Source organism: Mixophyes fleayi, chromosome 8 (assembly GCF_038048845.1).
Source record: "Mixophyes fleayi isolate aMixFle1 chromosome 8, aMixFle1.hap1, whole genome shotgun sequence".
Lineage (NCBI taxonomy): Eukaryota > Metazoa > Chordata > Amphibia > Anura > Limnodynastidae > Mixophyes > Mixophyes fleayi.
This window is the reverse complement of record NC_134409.1, coordinates 122,974,203-122,989,212: the sequence shown is the minus strand read 5'-3', so window position 1 is coordinate 122,989,212 and position 15,010 is coordinate 122,974,203. Positions and strand designations below refer to the sequence as shown.

The 15,010-nt window shown below is 41.4% G+C and overlaps 1 protein-coding gene across 4 annotated transcripts in view; it reads left to right on the top strand.

Annotated features, from left to right (window-relative positions):
* ADAMTS9 (ADAM metallopeptidase with thrombospondin type 1 motif 9) overlaps positions 1 to 15,010 on the top strand; it is a 197,544-nt gene that overhangs the window by 165,090 nt on the left and 17,444 nt on the right. For 3 of the 4 annotated variants that reach the window (XM_075183375.1, XM_075183374.1, XM_075183376.1), the window contains 2 exons: positions 13,235 to 13,405; positions 14,140 to 14,334. In XM_075183375.1, the coding sequence (XP_075039476.1) occupies positions 13,235 to 13,405; positions 14,140 to 14,334 (366 nt within the window). Of the gene's footprint in view, positions 1 to 10,225; positions 10,315 to 13,234; positions 13,406 to 14,139; positions 14,335 to 15,010 lie in introns of those variants that run through there. The other variant, XR_012678594.1, reaches the window with a different exon arrangement.

The following is a 15,010-nucleotide window of genomic DNA, read 5'->3' as shown; positions in this document are numbered from 1 at the left end:
ATATTCCAAGCGTACAAGATGCTCATCCTGACGTTGGTTTAGGATCACGTTATCCCTGTGAGGTGTAAGCTGCAGGCTTGAGTGCGTCCGTAGATTTCTGTCAGATTGCCAGAGTTTACACTCTGCAGGGATGCAGTCTGCTCCTGATACAAATCAGATGACTGATGGAGAATTTCTTTTTTTTTTTTTTTTAAATCCTGCAAACTTGCCTGCCAAAAAAGGACACGCAGGTTCTGAGAGATTAGTAAGTGATTTAAGTAAATGTGTTTTTTTAAAAACTTTCACAAAATACAATCCATTTTACAAATGTGGATTATTATTGCTTTTGGCGGAGATAGGGGGAAATACATTTTTTTAGTACGTAACTATTGAAGAGGATCAGTACAAGTAGTAGTAGTTGGAATGGGTATAAATACATTTCCTGTAACAAATTTTACTTAAACAGAGTTCTGCTAGTAACTGCAGATGTAAAGAGATAAAATATATCCAAATTTGTGGCTACTTTTGATTTCTTAGAATAATATTCTCTGCAAAATGTTTCAATATGAAATAAGGAAATGTTTTAGTGACAGGCAACCCAATACACTTCAGGGCAGGGGCAGATCTAGAATTTTATTTTACGGGGGGGGGGGGGGCAATTTAGTCCCTGCCCCCTTTTTGACAGGTAAGGCTGCCTGCGGCTGCACGCTATGTGCAGCTCCGTTTGGCAGATACAGGCAGGGACAGTGTGCTGCCCGGCTGCTCTGATTGAGTTTTAAACACAATCAGAGCACCCGGCCAGCACACTCTCCCTGCCTGTCTCTGCCGAACGGAGCTGCACATAGCGTGCAGCCGCCGGCAGCAAGCCCTTGCTAGGGGGTGCGATCGCCCCCCTCTGGATCCGCCACTGCTTCAGGGGCCGAATTGTGTGGCTCTCTAACCTTCAAACGGGCCACACAATACCATTCATCTCAATAGTAAGATAAAACAAAGAAAGAGTCGTCTATCTGCAATAACATATCAGCAGGCATTTAAGCAAGTGTTACAAGCTGTAACAAACACATCTGACAATGAGGAGACAGAGGCTGCTGGTGAAGGCTCGGAGGACCGTCTGTTGCCCATCATTGTATTACCGGATAGTGTAAGTTAAGAATAATTCTGGCTAAAAAAAAAAAATAATTACCCCACACCCACTAACCTAGAAGTAGTGTGGGGGTCTTATGGCAGGAACCCCCCACAATTTAGGAAACTTACCCCGCTCTTTAAAGCTGCTTCGTTCCTCACTGACAACCAAGGCCTGTGTTAGTCCTGACACCGTACGGTTTCAGTATATATAATAAAAGTGGCCCACTTACACCCTTGTTAAATAGGGACAGCCCTTGTTGTCCAGCGGCCCCTCTGTTATTGAAGGGGTTACGGATGTTCTGTAACTTCCTGCACGTTAGCTGGTAACAATTAATTCCACCACTGAAGTTGTTTCTTTTTCATGCAGCAGGTTATAAATCTGACAGGAGAGGTCCTTGTGATTTTTCCGAGTTGTGCCGTATAAAAGGAAACATAAAATGTCACAACTTAATTCTAAGACAGGGGAGAGGAGGGAAGGGTGTTCGGCTGTTACAGGAAGTGTAAAGTATTTTCCATTTTAATATGTGTGATGGATGGTAAACCAGTCATTCCTCTTTATATTAAAAAAGGGTAAATTGATGCAGTATGAGGTGTGTTTTATATGGTTTTTATGTTGTTTTGTTTTTCTTGTGGTAATACCCATGATAATTTCAACTGTCTTTAGTTTGATGTTACCATTGGTGACTTTGTAAAATGAATGGAAGTTTGTTGGTCACACACAGATAAGCGACGCTTCACTTAGTCTAATCTAGGAAGGAAAGATGCCTATTTAAGCATACCTGATAACTCTGAAATGCAAGAACAATCAGGCCAATAAAGCCATGACACTGCATGCCCAGGACACGCTCATGGTCTTCCCAGCCCATGCCCTAATTGGGTGTGTCAGTCCACCCGTTTTTTTGTCCACAGAACTCAGGAATGTTCCTCATCATCATCATCATCTATTTATATAGCGCCACTAATTCCGCAGCGCTGTACAGAGAACTCAATCACATCAGTCCCTGCCCCTTTGGAGCTTACAATCTAAATTTCCTACCATACACAGAGACAGACAGAGAGAGACTAGGGTCAATTTGATAGCAGGATGTGTTTTGTTGGGTATGTCTAAGGGACATATATATATATATATATATATATATATATATAAGGGAGTTACATAATAGTTTTACTTACCTTGCACTTTCTATTCATTACATATAATAAAAACGAGAGAAACCTGGCAGTAACCGCCTTAAATTAAACTGAAATATAATGACTAAATTACTTATTAACAGAATTCACTAACTTATTTATACACTACATTACATGTAGAAATTTTAACAACGGATAACAATGAATAAATAACTATATTAGCAATCACTATATTAAAGGAACTAAAGACTTTCTTTATGCACTACAATATATTTATAAGTTCTTCTATCGAAGTTACATTGCTGGGCATGCCTCCCCACCCCCCAAAAAGAAATGCGCTGATATATGTGGCTGCAAATAACTGTCACAGTTTCCTGACCACCCAGCGGGTCACATGTTCCAGGTTACCCATCAGGGTTGCAAATAACTGTCACAGTTTCCAGACCACCCAGCGGGTCACATGTTTCAGGTCACCCAGCAGGTGCACAGGAAGAGTTCACTAACTGTCACAGTTCCCAGAGCAGGTGCACAGGTGTATTGCCAAATGTCACATTTTCCAGAGGACAATGGTAATGCATTGTGGTAAATGGCAGGTAGACGTTTTGCAAAATAACTACGAAACGTTGCAACCAAATATTCCGGAAATCTACAGACCAAGACCTTTAATTTGATATATGATGTTCACCATAGAAATAAGTCACTCATAAAATTCATTTTTATGCTATTAATATATAGATATCGGGGATGAAATATTCACTGAGCTATTTACATGCAGCGTTTATCTAGCTCCCTTCGTTTGATATTATTATTACTGATACCTGATGCTTAAATTTCCAGTGCTGTTTTACAGCACAATTTGTAACACTTTATTACAGTATCCTTATGGATTTGATATGAGCATATCATTCTTCTAGAGACCCCTATGCTAACATAAGACACAGCATCCACCTACTGCTACCTATATGTACTTTTTGCCCCTCTGATCCCTAAAATCACAGGTAGTTAAACTTCTTAAGTCGTCATTCACAAATAAAACACATTTAAACCAGAGGCAAAATAACCTCTCCTGCTAGTTCACACTAAAACACTTACCCACAGCTGCAACGCGCTGCTCATAGAACCTGCTGTCTGATAGGCTTCCTTTTCATGGACGTTGGTCCAGTCCTAATGGTATGATGAAGGGTCATGCCATTGGCATCATCATATCACTTGTAATGTCCACTTCTTTTTATAACTGGAGTCCGCATCTTCCCAGTAGACAAGTAGGTATGCAAGTACAGTAGCTAATATCAACCAATGAGCAAATAGCTTTGACTAGACTTCTAAAAGCACTAATAAAAGCACATATTTGATTGGTTCATGTAAGTGTGCACTTTACACCTATTAATTATGTGTAGTGTAGTTTAGACAGTCGTAGTGGTACTCCCCAACATTACACAGCCACTGAATATGTTTGGAATATAATTGCACAGTACTTTTATTCCTTTCCTCAGTAAGTATTACGTTGACGTAGAGAATAGGGAGTGTAATGTATATGTATTTTTATGGGTACTCACATGGAATTGGAGGCCAAGACCGCGGCGTTGGCAAAGGTGGAAACGTTTGCACTGTTTAATGTGAGGAGTTGGTAATATTGGGCGTTTTCCTTGCTGACAGAGAATTAGGTGCCTGAATGTGCGTACATTGGCGTCCAAATGCAAAAATGAGATTTGCTTTGCAGCCCATTTTTTGTAATGAGATAAATAGATGGAGAAGGCATTACTTTTTGATTTTTGAGGGAGGGCACAAAGCGTTTTCTACTTTGCAAAAGGACTTGATATTTCCACGTTCTCAGCTGTGGTGGACATTGGGCAATGTCTTGCAATTTGCTTTATTATGGAAAACTGTGTTCTTAGATACACTTCAACCAATAAGTTATAACTGAGGTGTGTGTAGCAGCATTTCAGGAGAAAAACATAAAAATGTAAATGAATGAAGGGGCGGTCCTAATGTGGAAGTAGGCGGGGCTGTGAAGTAATGCCACTGGTTCCTAGTGGATTGATAACATGTCATTCTCTTGGCTCAGCCCACAAAGTTGCTGACACCACTTCACGCCTCAGTGATATAACTGGTTCCTAGTGAGTTGATTGTCTGCTGTCTCATGAGAATAGGTCCAATCTGGAAATTGCCTTCACTTTGTACTCAGAGGCCTCATTTACTAAGCGCACAAGATGCACACTACAAAATGCCTTGGTTTTGGTGCGCCTAGATAATTCGACAAGCGCCCATGAAGGTGCGAGTCTATCCTCTGCTTTCGGGAGCTGGCTCTGTAACCATGAAGTGCACATAGGAGTGTGGGCAGCCAGAAAAATCTCCAGACACACTGCATCCTAGGGCACCCTCCTACCACTAAGCTTGGAAATTCATGTGCTTTCCTGTAAACAGCAAAAGTTAACGCGTGAAAGCATTTCTACTGTGGCATTGCACTTAGCGCATACTACTGTCTACTCTTTCCAAGTTAGATGTCAGCTGTCATAGGCAAACAGAGGGGGGGGGGTTCCTAGTGCCTGGAACTCCCCCCCCCCCTTCCCCTCCCAGTCTGTGGCACTGTATGCGTGAGGTGGCTGGACCCTGCCCTCCAGGATCAGCCACTTTGCAGCTTGTGTGCAGATCGTTTCTGTTTGCACTGTTCACAGCCATCTCTCCCCTGCTGTGTGTCCCCACCACTTTCTCTCCCACTGCCTGAGTGTCTCATATGTGCAGCAGGAGGACACAAGACACAGCACTAGATGAAGAGGGTAAGTGTGTGATTGTGTGTGTGGGGGGGGATTCTCATGTGCTTTTAGTGTGCTTTAAGTGTGGGGGAGGGTGGAAAAGGAATTTTAATATAAGTGTATGGGGGTATTTTATGTGATGTGGATGGGAAATATTAATTTCATAGTAGTCTAAGAGTGGGAGCTTTTACTTTATTGGTTGGGTGAAGGTTGTGGATATTTAATTTAATAGTGGGGTTATGGTGGACCTATTAAGGGTGGGATGATGAGACTATTCATTTAATGCTGGGGTGGTTTGGGTGCTATTAATTGAAAGCGTGGATGAGTTTGGGGAGAAGGAGCTATTTCTTAAAAGTGAATGCTAATTATTATATAAAGTTTGGGAGGAAATAGGTTTTTTTATTAAATGTAAATACTATTAATTTAATATTGGGGTTGTTTGGGGGGAAATGGATCTTTTTATTAAAGGTGAATGACATTAATTTACTGTCCGGGTGGGTTTCTGGGAGGCCTAATTATTAAATGTAGGTGCTTTTGATTTAATATCGGGCTGCTTTCGGGAAGGGAGGCCTACTGTGTTCACTCATTGCTGGGATTTCTATATTAGGTACTTGTCCTTTTTCCAAATAGGGACCCAACATTTCAGGATCCAGACAAGCAGCAACTGAGCTTAGGACACGAGTACCAGCAACAAGTAGTGAAAGCAGCAAGAACAGGTAGGAGAGAGCAGGACAGTCTGACAACAGGACTTTGTCCTGACTGTAGGGACAGTTGGGAGGTATGTCCCGCTTCACATGAAAAGGGAGGGCTGCGTGCACCTAACAGTACTGCATGCAGCATTGCCCATGTATATGATCGGGATAGGAAGAGATGGAGAAGCCAAGCACTGTCTAATATTATAGCCACACCCCCATGCATGCTGGTCACGCCCACTAGCGGCATGGCGTGGAAACCCCTCTCTACAAATCCTGCGTTTGCCCCTGGCTGTGATAGATTTATGAAAGGGCAAAGAGTGCCTTTTTTAATCGGCAATGGGGCTCATTTTCATTTTGCCCAATGCAAAAAAGGGGTTACCGGCAGCAATAAGTGGTAACACAGGCGATACGTTTCGCTGATAAAAGCTTCCCTGTTCCTTTACATGGGGAAGAATATTAAAGTATTGTGGTGGCTCTTGTATCTCCGCAATACTTGTTCTGAACAGAACAAAAGCATTCAAAATGCTTTATTCTATTAATGTTTTAATAAAATCTATTTTTAACCGATATTTGTCTATATAAAATCAGACTTATCTCCCTAATCGGTGTTTTAATGATAAATAGACCTCTAAGTGTCATAACACTTCAAACGTGCTGAAATATCTTTAGTACAGTCTTTGTTCATCTATTCTAGTACAGGACAATTTGTACTCATATTCTTCATAATAAATCAAAGTGTTTTGTAATGTTTATACAACGGTCTTACTCTACTCGTTCCAAAGAAGTAACTTGTTGCTAGCGATGAGATACATGGCCAACACTCTATAAATGAACGCGCATAATGATTACACAAAATATCTCTAGTGCTTCCTGGTGCGTATTAGAAGCCTAAAAATCATTGTAACAGATTGGGCCTCATTTAGACTTTGCAGCAAAGCAAATTTGCACCTTGAGAAAACCATGTTGCACTGCAGGGGGGGAGGGGGGGGATTTAAATTGTGTGGATAGATTTAGATTTGGGAGGGGGCGTGTCCTAGCTCAACTCTAAATTGCAGTGTAAAAATAAAGCTGCCCAGTATTTGTACGCTAGTTGCAAAAGCAGACGGTATTTTTCCTGGAAGCAAAAACATATACATTATGGGCCTGAGTCATTAAGCAGAGCAAAGCATCAAAAATAAGTAAATGTTCCCCTGGACAAACCATGTTACAATGCAAGGGGTACACATTAGTTTATTATTTTGCACATAAGTGAAATAGTGTCTGCTTCTTCATGTAGCACACAAATACTTGATAGTTTTAGTTTTACACTAACATTTAAAGATGATCTAGGACATGTCCTACCCCAACTATAAATCTGTCCCCACATTTTACATTTACCCCCCCCCCCCCCCCCATCCACTGCAACATGGTTTTGCCCAGGTCCTTCTTTATGCTTTGCTCTCCTTAATGACTCAGGCCCTATATGTATTGCAACATGGTTTGTCTGAGAGCAAATTTGCTCCATATTTTGTATTCCCCCCTACACCTATCATAGAGCTGAGGGTGATGACTGCAATGGCAGCATATGCTGTACATCCTGGTAAAAGAGGTGGGTGAGCGTAGAGATCATCTGGCTGCCTCCCTTACCTGAATTCTTTGCGGCATGGATACAACAAGGTGCTGGAAACATTCCGTACAGACTCTGGTCCATGGTGACATCACACAATTGCTGCAGATTTGCCGACTGCACATTCATGCTGCGAATCCACCACGACCCAAAGGTGCTCTATCAGATCTGGTAACTGTGGAGGCCACTGGAAAAACACTGAAGTCATTGTCATGTTTGTGGAACCAGGTTGCGTGTTATCCTGCTGGAAGTAGCTGCTGTAGCCCATCCACTTCAAGAACATGGATAGACTGTGGCCATAACGGGATGCGTATAGTCAACAAGGTACTCAGGTAGGCTGTGGCATAGAGACAATGATCAACTGGTATTTCGGGGCCTAATGTGTGTCAAGAAAGCATTCTGCACATCATTACACCACCAGCCTGCAACATTGATACAAGGTAGGATGTTTACGGGAAATTCTGACCCTACCATCTACGTGCTGCAGAAAAAATCGAGTTCATCAGACCAGGCGATGTTTTTCCAATACCTGCCTGCCCAGTTTTGGTGACCCTGTGCCCACTGCAGCCTCAGTTTCCTGATCTTAGCTGATAGGAGTGGAACCCAGTGTGGTCTTCTGCTGCTGTATCCCATTCACTTCAAAGTTGGACGTGTTGTGTGTTCAGAGATGCATACCATGGTTTTATGGTTATTTGAGTTACTGACCCCTTCCTGTCAGCTTGAAGCAGTCTGGCCAGTCTCCTCTGACCTCTCTCATTAACAAGATGTTTTTATTCACAGAACTGATTCTCACTGGTTGTTTTTATTTTGCGCATCATGCTCTGGAAACTAGAGACTGTTGTGCGTGAAAATCCCAGGAGATCAGCAGTTTCTGCGATAACTCAAACCCTCTGGCACCAACAACCATTGGACGTCCAAAGTCACTTAGGTCACATTTCTTCCCTATTCTGGTGTTTGGTTTGAACAACAACTGAACCTCTTGACCGAGTCTGCAGGGTTTTATGCATTGAGTTGCTCTTACATGATTGACTGATTAGATATTTGCATTAACAAGCAGCAGCGTGCAAAACTCTGTCCAAGCGGCCTATAAGGTCCATACAGACAGCAATGAAAGAATGATTCTGACATTAAACCAATGGTTCCCTATGTCATGCTATCGCCTTAGTGGTTTTATCTATTTTAGTTCCTTTTGGAGCACTGATAGATAAACCACCTATGTGGGCAGATCCATAGAGGAACAGCAGTGATATGGAAGCACATTTTAGTCAGGGTGTAATAAAGATGATCTCTTTGTTAATACTCATTAAAGCTTGTATAACATACATATGTGTATATAATGGGAATGTATCTTAGAAATACAATACAATTAATTGTTATGTTAACTTTTCTTCTAAAAAGTTTTATTAATCTGGAGCCCACCTATCGGATATGTCCACATTCATGGACTGTTTTCACTAAAACAAATATAATAGACCCTAAGGGGTCCATCTGTGACCCACCGCAAAAATGGTAATTACATTATCATCCCTTGATAAATGTACTCAGACCGCAGTCCCCATGAGTATAATGAGGACTGCGGTATTGTGCGGTACTTTGCCTAATGCAGGAGATATCTCTGATAGGCTTAGATTTAGGCTTTTGTTAAATTAACAAGCTACTTTAATATGCCTAAACCATGCGGAAAAAGACATTTCCGCATGGTTTAAGCCTTGATAGATTGGCTCATAATAATCTGACTATCTATCCTTTACTGTTGGTTTGATACACCCAGGGGCAGACCTAGACTTTATTTTTAGGGTGGGGGGGGAAATTTAGCATAATCATGTCCCCTCATACTGATTGGTTGGTCTCGGTTGCCCCCGCCCCTGGTCCTGATTGGCTCTGCTCCTTCCATCATTTTTATTGGTGTCTTGGCTGCAATTTACAGGTATGTTTGTGCTGCTAGGGGGTTGATTGCCCCGATCGCCCCCCCTGGAACCGCCACTGGACACACCCACTAGTGGAAGAGTGTATCTACTTAAGTCACTTGGGGGAAAAGATGATTTCAAACCCTCTGACAGTGGACAGGTAATGCCATGGTAGGGTCCAGGAATTATCAGTGAACAGCATTAGCTCTACCCCCAGGAGATGAGAATCTTCAGGTGTAGGTGATGTTAAATACATTGTAATAGAGAATGCAACAATCCAACAGTTACAGGTAGGCAGGCTTATGTATTTTTGGTCTTTAATATATTTAACTAAGGTCTATATATTTACTATTATTACTATTATTATTATTATTATGGTTTAGTTATATAGTGCCAATTATATTATATAGTGCAGAGAATAGGTAATCACTCACATCAGTCCCTGCCCCATTTGAACTTGCAATCTACATTCCCAATTACACAGACTAGGGTCTATTTCAGTCAGCAGCCACTTAACCTACCAGTATGTTGTTGGACTGTGGGAGGAAACCAGAGCACCCGGAGGAAACCCACACAAACATGGGGAGAACATTCAAACTGCACACAGTGTCTGACACTGGAGCCCATTTGCGCTCAGGTGCATTTCATTTGTATTACGACGCAGCACAGTTTTCAGTTTTCCTGCCCCCATTCACGCACAGAGGTCTATGTAGTGTCCTGCAATGACTCTGCAATTAAAAATACAATGTAACAACTGCTTCTCAAGCACGTTCTCGTTTACCGTGCATTATCACTTGTATTTTCAAAATACAAATCAAATGCCGGTGGATATAACGCCAAAGCCAATGTGTCAGTGTCCACATTGTATTCATATGGAAACTGAGCAGATAATAGCGGCAAAACTACAGCACCTTAGTAATATTGTGACCCTAGGACTGGGTAGGGATCCAGTTACATTAGACTGCTGTAAAACTGATGGCCCAGGAGCAGTGCAGAAAGCACTAATTCCAGTGTCCTCTCTCTCCTCAGCTCGACGACCAATAGACGTCTTTCTGAGCGGACATTGGAATTAATCTGGTCCTGAGCCTGCACATAACCAAACTTATTAGGGAGCCCCGGTGAGTATGGGGTTCATGTAATAATATTGAATTTGGAGCAGGATACCCACATACAGTACAGATAATCTGTAACGCCTCTTAATTTGGGGATCAATACAATTAACAGCACAGTGTCGAATTTAGAGTTAAAAAGGGTTTATTGCTTACAGGTGACTTTAAGTTACTTATTTGTACCTCTCCTTTTACATGCAACTTTTATTACATTAATTATATATAATGATTATATTTATTATATTAGTTGCTTTATCTTGCTTGCCTCCTTCTGTGTTTTACTAAGCTTTGTATTGATAAATACAACACAGCTGAGATCTGTTCCCTGCATAGGATACATTTGTATTTGTATCCTCATTTTTTGTGATATATCCAAAGGCAATGAAAACAAAAAAACCCTGCTACTTAAATGATGTATAGGCTTTGGTGTATTTAGTGAAAGTTGCAAATTAAGAAATGAAAAGTCATTTGAAGGTTTAACTTGAGCTATATTCAAACATGAACCAGAATATGTTGTGGGAATTATTTATTAAATTACGTCAAGAGTACAAAAGAACTAGGCTATTTTTTTATTTTTTAAAATGTTCAGCAAACCAATGCACTTTGCCTTCTGTGTTTTGTAAGTTGGTGTTGACAGTTTCTAGACTATCTTGCTGTTTTGCTATTGCAGGTCTAGATATATATATCAGAGGCATCACTTGTTCTGTCAGACAACCCTAACATTAATGTAAGCATGAGAAATGCAGTCTTTAACCTAAGTCTTTTGAAGGCTTGATATTTTTATTAAAGACCAAGTAGAAAAGTTATCCATTTAACACAGCCCAACAGTTTCACATGCAGACGAAAAGAGGGCATTTCAACGATCAATGGGTTTCTGCGGAACATTGATTATACTCCCAGTCCTTGCTGCTGTGCTATAGTCTGTGGCGTCCTGGAACGTCACTGTCTGTCCTCTACACCATCTTTATTTACTTGTCCGCTGAGGGAATTTCTCTTTTATTTCTGGAAATCAGGAGTTGTCTATCATTCTGTATTTTTTTTTGTAATATAGCCGCCTGTCGTTTAATCCAACTTCCATTCATGATATATAGAGTGCTAGCAATCTCCAATATCCCTAAGGAACTCTTCCAATTTCCTTACTCAACTTCTTCAGAGTAGAAGGCAGAGCTTGCCATCTAGTGGCTATGTTCATGAACTGCGCAATTGTGTGTTTGACTACATCGAACGCTGTAATATTACAGAAACATTATTATAGAAAAAGCATGAACTTGCCTTTGATTTCTATTGGTAGAGTTTATTATGTAAAGAAATCAGACAAAAGTGGGTTGATTTATCACGTAAAGGTTGGTAGAACGCTGTCGTATTTGAGATGTGTTCTGCGTCCCAAAGCTACACAGGAATCAAATGTCTGCTTCTAATTGAAAGCAACAGGGGGGGAAATCCAGCCTGTCTATGAAATTTTGACGGGTAAGAAATTTCCGTTGTATAATAAGGTATAAGCGTTGATAATAGGTCTGTAAAGCAGTTATATACATTTTACTGCCACACATATGCAATTCATTGTGAGTAATACAGTTAATCTCAGTCCGTTGCACCGATTTTATCCAACGATGATACAACACTGCCTCACTGTGGCCATTGGTAAAGCTGCAGGCAGGATCTGTCCATCAGAAGCCTCCAGAACCATCTATATTGTGCAAAAATAATTGTGTGTAGTGTTGGTACTTTCAAACATGACGTACAGAATTATTATGACATCAGACAAGATGGTTATTTATTTTAAAAAGCATCTGCCGTCTACACACAGTGGAGGTGGTCATGTTTTGGACCTCACCAGTATGTATTAGAATACGAAAATGCAGTCTATCAATTCACTAGTGGCAAGTGACATCATTGATGGACTCATTCATAGTGAATTGATAGGCTGCACTCTCAGTGCCTCAGTGATGTCACTGTATCCTTGTGAATTGATAGGCTGCACTCTCAGCGCCTCAATGATGTCACTGAGGCCCTCGGATCGGGATGTCCCACCAAAGATGGGGACAGTTGAGCGGTGACATTATTATACCTCCCAGCACCACTCCCAGTCTGACAGAGGAGAAGAAGACGCCCAGCGTGATCCCACCAGCCCTGTGTGCATTGTTCTCTTCAGATAACTGTTATAATGCAGTTGTAGGTGACAGTTACTGTGTAATGGGGAAATCTATGTGAGTCAGGCAGGACCGTCCCGATTTGGCACTGGTATGTGTAGCAATTCTGTTGTGTTTGTTGGAGGGAGGTTTGGGAGGCCTAGTGATTGCACACCTTGGTTGATTGCTTGGTTTAGTCTTATTTATGGTTTAAGTTCACCTAAAAATGCTGAATTGCAATTGTAAGGTGTAAGACGAGGCAAAATTCAAGTGGTTTTTGCAGTGTGGAGATGTCTGTGTATCCTTCCGCAAAGGAAAGTAAGACCCCGCAAAATGCACCCTCCTTTTATCTTACTGGAATAATCTCGCTCTGCATAATGAAAAATCATTTTAGCACGTTGCCCACAGAGCAGCCCCCACTTAGCAAGAAACGCCTTTGTGCCCGCCAACTGCTCCCACCAGTCAATGTAATATTTAGCGCCTCTGCATATGACTCCATCTTGGCGCTTCTGTTTCACGCTCCTGCACAGGTGGAGGCGAGGTTGTGCAAAAATAGATGTCGTCACTAAAGAGGATTATGCAGTGGGCAGTGGCCAGTTTTACTTGTCATAAATTTCCTCCTATCATTCTAAATAAGTAATTCTGAGATAACATTTTATTTTTATACCATTGGACACTTCCCTATATTTCAAGCCATACATTATATTTTTTTGAATTAAACTTTCATTGGTGCAAAAGAAATAGTCTGAGAACCCGGGACAGGTGAACCTCAATCTAACAGCCAACTTTGTTGTCTACAGTGCAGCAAGACGTGTGATGAAGGACTCCGCTACCGCAAGGTGATCTGCGCCAGAGAGGACAAGAAGGAGGTTCCAGCCTTTCACTGTGATGAAAACAACAGACCGTCCGATGTAGATATCTGCAACGTACAGTCCTGTGAATACATCTGGATAACCGGGGAGTGGTCTGAGGTACTAGCAGCCATAATGTTTCACTTTGTGTTATCATATGTATGGGGTGAACGTTAAAGGATAATTTCACCTTTTAACTGAAAAAATAAACAAGAAAGTAACGCATAGACCTTAGCAGTGAGGGGTCCTCCTGTAGGACCCTCAATCCTCTGCGCAGGGCGAGAGGACCCCTACAGTCAAAAAGGTGGAATTAGCCTTTAAAGTAGAACTCTAACTTTTTTAATAACCACAGGCCTGATTCATTAAGGATCTTAACTTGAGAAACTTCTTATGTCAGTCTCCTGGACAAAACCATGTTACAATGCAAGGGGTGCAAATTAGTATTCTGTTTTGCACATAAGTTAAATACTGACTGTTTTTTCATGTAGCACACAAATATCAACTTTAAATGTCAGTGTACAAATAAGCTATCAAGTATTTGTGTGTTACATGAAAAAACAGTCAGTATATAACTTATGTGCAAAACAGAATACTAATTTGCACCCCTGCATTGTAACATGGTTTGGTCCAGGAGACTGAAATAAGAAGTTTCTCAAGTTAAGATCCTTAATGAATCAGGCCCCACACGTTCCTATGCAGAGATCGCTGTCTGCAACTCATCCACCCTCCAATGCACTTCAGTACTCGGCGTTCCAGAACATTGTAAATGGTCAGAGAGACATTTGATAAAAGAAAAATAATTTTTCAGTGTGTTTCTTACCTCCACGGTTGAGATATGTTAATTATTTCACCAGTGTTCGGTGACGTGTGGGATGGGCTATCGGCAGAGGCTGGTGTCCTGCAGTGAAGTGTATTCGGGAAAGGACCACTATGAGTATGGCTACCAGAGTTCAGCAAACTGTCCAGGAACCCAACCCCCAAATGTACAAAGCTGTTTCTTAGGAGAATGTCCTGTATTAGCTTCATGGAGAGTTGGCAATTGGGGAAAAGTGAGTATTCTGTTACTCTGAAACATTTTGTGTTATAAAACCAGTGCAATGTTTTGTAGAGCTGTTCTCTGGGTAACACAAGTGTCCCTGTGTGAGACTGTGACATATACTTATATAAGTGTTCAGTGACACATAAGCGTTTGCTATTGAACTTAAAGTGCACTTGTAGTTTCACACACAACTGAGGCAGCCATTGTGTTGTCTAACGCTGTATTCAGATGCATCATTTTACTATGAACCTGTGATTTCACTAAGACATACAGAGCCTCATTTATATAAACTTAGGTATATAGTGCCTCATTGATGTTACCTCAGGTGTATAGTGCCTCATTGATGTCACCTCAGGTGTATAGTGCCTCATTGATGTTACCTTGCGGTTATTACCTCAGTGATGTCACCTCAGGTATACAGTGCCTCAGTGATGTCACCTCAGGTATACAGTGCCTCAGTGATGTCACCTCAGGTATATAGTGCCTCACTGATGTCACCTTAGACATAGATGCCTCAGTGATGTCACCTCAGGTATACAGTGCCTCCATGATGTCACCTCAGGCATATAGTGCCTCAGTGATGTCATCTTAGGCATATAGTGCCTCAGTGATGTCACCTCAGGCATATAGTGCCTCAGTGATGTCACCTCAGGCATATAGCCCCTCAGTGATGTCACCTCAGGTAT